This window comes from Fragaria vesca, unplaced genomic scaffold (assembly GCF_000184155.1).
Source record: "Fragaria vesca subsp. vesca unplaced genomic scaffold, FraVesHawaii_1.0 scf0511356, whole genome shotgun sequence".
Taxonomy (NCBI): Eukaryota; Viridiplantae; Streptophyta; class Magnoliopsida; order Rosales; family Rosaceae; genus Fragaria; species Fragaria vesca.
In genome coordinates, this window is record NW_004441819.1 from 1 (window position 1) to 8753 (window position 8753).

At 39.5% G+C, this 8753-nt stretch overlaps 1 protein-coding gene across 1 annotated transcript; it reads left to right on the top strand.

Moving 5' to 3' along the window:
- Window positions 1-256: 256 nt before the first annotated feature.
- Window positions 257-1072, top strand: LOC101302513. Its single transcript, XM_004309310.1, has one exon. The coding sequence runs from the start codon at window positions 257-259 to the stop codon at window positions 1070-1072; it is 816 nt and encodes a 271-aa protein (XP_004309358.1).
- The last annotated feature ends 7681 nt before the right edge of the window (window positions 1073-8753 follow it).

The following is an 8753-nucleotide window of genomic DNA, read 5'->3' on the forward strand; positions in this document are numbered from 1 at the left end:
TCTTGAGTTCGTGCGTCTACATAGTCCTCCAGACAAAGTTATTCACATATGTCCGTGCAACAAATGTCTCAATCGGACATCAGTAACATATGAAGACATGTATTCTCACTTGGCACTAAACGGTATTTGTCCTAGTTATACCACATGGACATGGCACGGCGAAAATCAAGTTCAAATGCCTACACTTGCAGAAATTCAAGCACAACATAATCAGTAGGCAGGATCTTCCAATGCTAGTTACGGGGACCCTGCTGTGATGAACCTCTTAAACGATGCCTTCCCGTTCGCCGCCTCAGGATATCAGCAAAATGTTGTTTATGACAACGCCCCTGACACCTTCCCAAATGTCTCCCACGTTGACTACAGCAGTGATTATGATAATTACAACAGGCTTGTACAGGAAGTACAAACCCCATTGTATCCTGGTAGTGAGCATACTGTGTTGGGTATCGCCATGGAGCAAATGCAGATAAAAAACAAGCAGGGAAAGACTAAAACATGTTTTGATGCGGATATTGCACTTATGAAGAAAGTGCTTCCCATAGGTAACAGTTGTCCGGAAAATTTCGACCAGGTAAAAAGGATGTTGGCTGGCCTCGGTCTTGATCACCAAAAGATAGACGCTTGCGTCAATAACTGCTTCTTGTATTACAAAGACAACAAGGATCAAGTTGAGTGCCCACACTGCTACGAGCCAAGGTATGAAGCTTCCACTTCATCTAAGCAGAAAAAGCCTATTCCTAGGAAGGTTCTTCGTTACTTCCCATTGGGTCCTCGTTTGCAACGTTTGTACATGTCTTCCCATACGGCCAAACATATGAGATGGCACCAGGCAAGGCACCAGGGAGAGGAGAGGATAGATCCGGATAATCTCACACACCCCGCAGACGGGGAGGCTTGGAAGCACTTTGACCGTTCTTTTCCCGAATTTGCTGGAGACTATCGAAATGTCAGACTCGGACTTGCAACAAACGGATTCAATCCTACTAGAAACATGAATTTGTCTTACAACATTTGGCATGTGATAGTCTTTCCGTACAATCTACCTCCCAACAAGTGTATGAGGAAATAGTACAATTTCCTTACGCTTATGGTTCCAGGGCCATGTTCTCCACCAAAGTGTTTGGATGTGTACATGAGACCATTAATTGACGAGTTGCAGGAGTTATGGGAAAATGGACTCCCTACTTTTGACAAGCATGGTCAAACTTCATTCATGATGAAAGCAGCTGTTATTTGGACCATCAGTGATTTTTCAGCTTATGGGATGTTGTCTGGCCAACAAACTAAGGGGTACAAAGCTTGCCCGGTATGCATAGATGACGTCAATTCTAGTTGGCACGCCGACAAAATTTGTTTCTTGGGATCTCGTAGACATCTTCCCGAGGATCACGAGTGGAGGTGGGATGCTGATGCATTTGATGGGACTGAGGAGCATAATCCGAAACCCCCAGGGAGGTCTGGTGAGTGGATTTTGGAGAGGCTTAACCAACACTGGTTCAGATATTTGAGTACGAGTAAAGAAGTAACTGACTTGAATCCTCCCACGCCTGATGAGTTGAAATATTGGACGCACAAAAGTATATTCTTTGAATTGCCTTACTGGTCGACCTTGAAAATCAGACACAACTTGGACGTCATGCACATAGAGAAGAATGTTTGTGACAGCGTTCTTGGAACAATTCTGAATCTCAAACATAAGAACAAAGACACCCCCAAAGCCCGTGTTGATCTTAAGATGATGGGTATACGCCCCCAGCTATGGCTAGTAGAGAGCAAAAAACAAAAAAACCATAATGCTGAAAGCAGGCTACACAATTCATCCTCAAAAGAAGGCAGAAGTGTTTCAGTGGTTTGGAAACGTTAAGTATCCTCACGGATATGCAGGGAATATCGCTCGATGTATTAAGATGGGGGAAAATAAGATTAGTGGGTTGAAGACTCATGACTGTCATGTTTTGCTGCAACGTCTTCTTCCCGTGGTCATTAGACCGTATTTGTAAAGTGATGTGGTTGCACTACGTCTTTTTTGGCTTCAGACGACTTGGATCAGACGACAGAAGACATATTTGCTGTCGTCTGATACATTCAGACGACACACATTTATATATATGTCGTCTGAATGTAGCAACTCACAGACAGCTTAAATTAGCGTGTTCATGAGATGACAGACGTCTGTCGTCTTAAAACAACCCCAAATTTGCAATATAATGGTTCGATCTAAGACGACACTCTTCTGTCGTCTCTATATTGACGTAGATATCTAATATTTTTTGGTACAACAAATGTCTTTTTTTGGACACTTTATAGACCCTATCTTCCCGATAATTTGTTTGAAGTTCTCAATTGAGTGATTTTTCTCACAACTGAAACCTCTCTTCCTCTCTTCCTCACAAACCAAATTCTCTCATATATCTCCTCATTCTCAAACTGATCGAATCCTCTCTTCTATATCTAACCCTCAAACCAATTCCTCTCATCTTCGGAGACCCAGATCTGAAAAACCCCAATTTCAACCTCCCAAACCCTCGCAAACCATGTCCGCCGCCTAAACCACCACCCAGAAGAAGCGCGCAGCCGAGCCCGCGCTCATCAAGTCGGCCAACCTCGATCTCAACCTCTCCATGTTCTTTTCCTCTAATTCCTTCATATCTCTTTCTTTCGCATACGGAATCGGCTCTTGATGTGTTCGATTTGAATTTTTTTGCAATGATATCAAAGAATCATGTCGGTGCTGCAACAAATCCGATATAAGGTGCACATGGACGACTTGAAGATGAACGAAGAGGCCATTTCCAAGTGAAAATTCAAAACGTTTAGCTCTTGATTTCACTAAACTCAGCTCTAAAAATTCAAAACTCTATCTATTTTTTGATTATTTTTGCTAATATAGTATCAAATTAGAATTTGTGTTCATTTTTCCCCAGTTTTGAAGTTCCGTACTCAAATTACAGATTTCTTGTTTTTTTTTTTTTTTTCTTTCTTTCCTTGTGTTTAGATTTTGATTCAGTTGATGATGTTGAGTAACATGAGTTCGTAATTATAGCTAGACAATGATCATATAATGGGATTGTTCAATCTGATAAAAATAATTTCAAAAGGCATAAGTGCATAACCTTCACCATGAAAATTTGATGATGTAATTTCTATTGTGGTCAAATAACATGTGTTTCGAGACCATCCAACTCTAACATACTATATCTCTCTATCTATCTCTCTAAAATATCTCTCTCTAGCTTCTATATATAAATGTTGGAGGAACAGCAAATGAAGCTCTGAGGCAAAGGAAGAGAATTGCTTGGCGTCTGTAACCAATGAATGTCAACAAAGATTATGTCTCTCTTCCATCACTTTCTGCCAATCCCCCTTTAGCCATTTCATTTTCTTTGTTTCTCTACCTTTATTTAGCAGTCTCTTAGTTTCTTATTTTAATGCAGATTCCATCTCTGGTTTCATGGTTGTCTCCAATCAAGGTAAAACCTAACACAGTCACTTTTTAATTTTTTCTCTCTATTTTCGCCTGTGGATGTACAAAACTCTTTCCTGCTTTTTCAGTTTGTTGTTTGAATATTAAAATGAGAGTATTGTAATGTAATGCAAAATTGCAAATTGATTTGTTTATTGAAGAATTTTTGCTTTGTATGGTTTCTTGTACTCTCTGTTATTAGTTTCTACATATATATATATATATACACATATTCAGGTATATATAATGACTTGTGAGGAACCATATTAAGATTCTTGTAGAAAAAGTAGGATGTCGAGCTGAATCTTAATTTATTGTTTTGTAAATACCATCTTACATTGCAAGTATGTAAGAATTATAGCTGAATTCCACTTTTCATGATTTATAGTTTATATAAGGATTTCAGGTCCTAGTGATAAGACTTGCAATGCTTGAGAGAAGAACGCAGATATTTTACAGATACGTTGCAGGTGATTACTTAGTGTTTTTTTAAAAGTAAACTATTAAGCATGATTCTACCACACTCATCTGCCAATGGATCTCAAACATCAGTCAACTCAACATTGCCTTAGTTTATAGATTCATTCAGACGGACCAATTGGTGTATGTTAGCTTCTATGATAATTCATTCAATTGCATGCTAGTTTATATTTGGCTTTTGTGGCCTTAAAACTTACTAATATTCTTTGTCTTCAATTTGGCAGGAGACACTTGAATGATAGGTGCACACTGAAGTTTGGATATGAAGGAAGTATCAGAGTGTATTAGTGCTGTTAGGACTTGGGGGGGACTTCCTACACGCCACAATTGTAGTTGCTAGTATTTGGTTTGTTGTCTTTTTTATTTTATAGCTTGTAGGCTGGTCTCTTTAGAACTTTGTAAACTTTGTTGGTTTTTGGCAATGAGAATGAATTTGAGATATCTGAATCATGTTGTGCAAATGCTTTATTAAATTGTCATCCAAATTAAAATCAGACAACATATATTCCCATGGACATCGACGTCTCTACATATTTCAAACGACATTTATATGTCGTCTTAAAGTAAAAGATGACCATATTGTATGTCGTCTGAGGTAAGTATCAGACGACATATGTGATGTTTGAATACATTTGAGTCGAGAGAAGAGGTTTGACGTATGTCGTCTAAGATATATTTAGACGACAAAATAGTAACGTGTGAATAAGTTTAAGCCAAGAGACGGCTGCTCACATCTTTAGTATAACTTTAGTTTCGACGATACTTTTATGTCGTTAAGAAGCTTTCTCACGACAGAAACTTTAATTTTGTTAGGAATGTAGGTGCATACAGACGACAGTTGCTTATATACAATCTGTCGTCGAAGTTGTATCAAACGTCTGACCAGGTTTGTCGACTGAATGCTTATTAGATGACTGCTTGATAGACGACAACCGAAAAAGCATTTAGACGACCGACCTGGCAGGTCGTCTGAAGCCAAAATTGACGTAGTGTTGACACGTTAGTGGCTTTGTCAAAGTTCTTTTAGAGGATATGCGCTAAAGAGCTTAAAAAGTCTGATGTTCGGTCATTGCAAGAAGACATTGTGTACATCATGTGCAAGCTGGAGAGGATCTTTACCCCCACTTTCTTTGACATCATGATTCACCTCATGATCCACCTTCCCGAACAAGTGTTGCTTACTGGTCTGGTACAGTATACCTAGTGCTATCCAAATGAGAGGTATGCACTCATATTTATTCTAATTAATCATCCTTTCAAATTAAGATAAATGGTATTTTAAATATTTATTATAAGAATTGCATATATATTTGTTTTGCAGGCAATTGGGGGATTTCAAGAAGAAGAACAAAAACAAACGTTTCCCTGAAGGGTCGATCATGGCGGCATATATTCAGGCTGAGTGTGTAACTTACTACAGCGCATATCTCAATGATGAAGACATAGTGGGGGAATCATCTGGAGTGGGTAGTAGCCGGCAATTCAATCTATCAGTTGTTTCCAACGATGTTGAACCGTACGGCAGGTTAAGTAATATTCTGAAAGATTAAGTAATGATGAGATCAAAGAGGCTCATTGGTGTGTCCTTCAACATTGCGAAGAAGCCGAGCGATACTTCAAGTCCCATTTGGAAAGGCAGTATGGTAACGAAGTCATACACAAGAGAGAGTTTCCTGATTACTTCCCTATTTAGGTACCTTTCTATCGATCTCTATATATGATGTTACATAAATTAAATATATGTTGCTTTTTGATGTTACATAATGTAACAACGTTGCTCTTAAAATTGTTACAGATGATGCAAATTCAACAGGAGTTTCCTGCTTCTTACGACCCGGAGTTGCACTTATTGGCTGGAGGACCCCAAAGCCACAGAGTTCATGTTGGATGTTTTGTGAACGGTGTTAAGTTTGTGACGTCAGAATGAGACGAAGGCCATGTCACCCAAAACAATGGAGTCATGGTTGAGGGTCTGGGTTTCAACTACTATGGGGTTCTTGTCAGTGTCATCGAACTAATCTACGGCAACCGTATGCCAGTCGTGTTGTTCAAGTGCAAATGGTTCAATACTGACCCAACTAGACGGAGGAGTACAATTCTGGATCGTGGCTTGTTATCAGTGGACTCAAATAGTGTATGGTATGAGAATGAGTCGTTTATTCTTGCCACCATGGCGAAACAAGTGTTTTATCTTGATGATCCGGCTATGGGTGAGGGTTGGAAAGTGGTGCAGGTGATGTCACATAGGAATATCTGGAGTGCAGCTACACTGGGAAGGGAGGATGATGAGAGTGGGCCTAGTGAACCAATAACAACTGATCAACCGAATGAACCATATCAAGAGGATTCTCCACATGTAGTCCCCGATACTGAGGATATTCGTGTCAACAACCAACACATTCCGGCTATCATAGGTTACCTTCCAGTTACACCATCTGAACTGAACTCGATACAACCTCGCATCCCCAATCATGATGACGACGGCTTCATAGATGACGAATACATAGAGGATGATGAGTATTCTGACCAAACTAAGGAAGATGATGATTCAGATGACTCGGATTATCATGAGTACGATTAGTATATATTACGATTATTGTACGTCGTACGATTAATATATAGTATATATGATTATTCGGACGACTTTGATTATCATATGTATTTTTTAGGAACAAATATTAATTTATTTTTATTAATTATTTATTTTCGACGGTTTCTTCATTTTATTTTTATTTCGGTTTTTTTTGTTCTCAACCCAAATCCACCAGACTCCGCTGCCACCAAAACCACCGCATGCCGCCACCACCAAAACCAAAGCTCACCCCACATACCATCGATCACCAACAAAATAACACCGATTACCGCCACCAAAATCCCAGATATGACCCGACCCAAATCAGAATTTAATTCAACCCAAACCTCCACCATCGTTGTCGTCGACTAACCACTACCAACACCCACCACAAGTACCACAAACACCAACAACAACGAATACAACACCACCACCAACAACAACAACAACAAATTCATCAACAAACAACTCCAGATCTGAACATAAAATCCTTAGAACCAGTCCTAAAAAGATCCACAAATTCTATAGCTTTCTGGCAACTCGAATGAGCAAATAGAAGAAGATATGGACCCAGATCAATCGAGAGAGGCGGAAATGGGGGAGAGGAGGAGGTGGTGAGTCGGGGAGTGGAGGAACCAGATCGATCTAAGGAGTTGGAAGAGGGAGGAGAGGGAGAGGAGGAGAAGAGGGACAGGAAAGAGAGAGGGATCGGAGTGGGTTTGTTTCGGTGGGGAAGAGAAAGAAAAAGTTATTGGGTGAAGTTCTTGGTGAGAGAAAGAAGAAGATGAGATGTTTGAGGAAGAGGGGAGTAAGTCAAAGAGAGAGCTAAAAAATTAAAAGGAAGCTTGAAATTTTCCGAAATTAAAGTTAGAAGTTAGAAGTTAGAAGGTTAGAAGGCAGCGCTCGAATCAAAGTTAGAAGGCAAACAAGTAAGTGTATTAATTTACTGCCCCCAAGTAAACTTCTACTCGGGGTCAGTAAACTTCTACTGGGAGTCAGTAAACTTCTTCTGAGGGTCAGTAAACTTATAATGGGGGTCAGTAAACTTGAGAAACGAAAATCCGACCGTCAGATCTGACCATCATGATAAAATACATGTATGGAAAAAAATTCAACTTGATCCCACAAGGTTAATGGCTCGATCCGGACGGTCAATCCCGTAAGTCAAACCCCTAAACTCACGAAAACTGTCATTGGACCTTTTAAATTACGTATTTTGGTCGGACCTTCAACTGAAAATAGTTTCAAATCGATGAGACGCAACGATTTGTATAAAAATTTTACAGAAAATAAGCACCGAAGATAGGGCTACCCATAAGGAGAAAGAATGGAAAATTGCATTGACCGCAACTATCGGCACCGAGACTTTACCGGATACCGTGATTTTTCAATCATAGACGTATTTCATTATTCTGGTCCTATTTTATTTCACGACTTTTTTGCGTTTGACGGTTCTACGTATAGTTTATTTTTGAAACGGAACATTTACTTAACATTTGGTAAACATGTTATACAACATTAGTAGGCATGTTGTGATTGTGATGATCAAACTTGAGAAAAGAAAATCCGACCGTCAGATCTGACCATCATGATAAAATACATGTATGGAAAAAAATTCAACTTGATCCCACAAGGTTAAGGGCTCGATCTGGATGGTCAATCCCGTAAGTCAAACCCCTAAACGCACGGAAACGGTCATTGGACCTTCTAAATTACGTATTTTGGCTGGACCTTCAACTGAAAATAGTTTCAAATTGATGAGACGCAATGAGTCGTATAAAAATTTTACGGAAAATAACCACCAAAGATAGGACTACTCATAAAGAGAAAGAATTTGAATAATTCGTCGCTTAATATTCCTAAGGCGACGGAAAGTCCAAGGCGACGGAAAGTGGACTTTCCGTCGCTTAGGATACACAAAATATTAGTCACGTTTCAAAAATTTTATGTTACTTAGGCGACGGAAATTGTATATGTTGTCGGCTTGGTAAACTAATGCTACGGAAAATACATTTTCCGTTGTCTAGGATCCCAAAATATTAGGCGGCTGAATTTTGTGCTTTTTTTTTTCCCCGAAATTTCGTATTACTTAGTACACGAATAAATGTCTTAGGCGACGAAACCTAATTTAAAACCTATACTAACTCTCTCGCGCAATCCACAATCCCTAATTAAATTCACACCCACAATTCCCAAATCCCACCAGAGTCGCGCCACCAGACCCCATCCATGCAT

Bases quoted from the DNA above. Each gene is read 5' to 3' on its own strand.
- LOC101302513 (XM_004309310.1), top strand. From the start codon at position 257: ATGAACCTCTTAAACGATGCCTTCCCGTTCGCCGCCTCAGGATATCAG.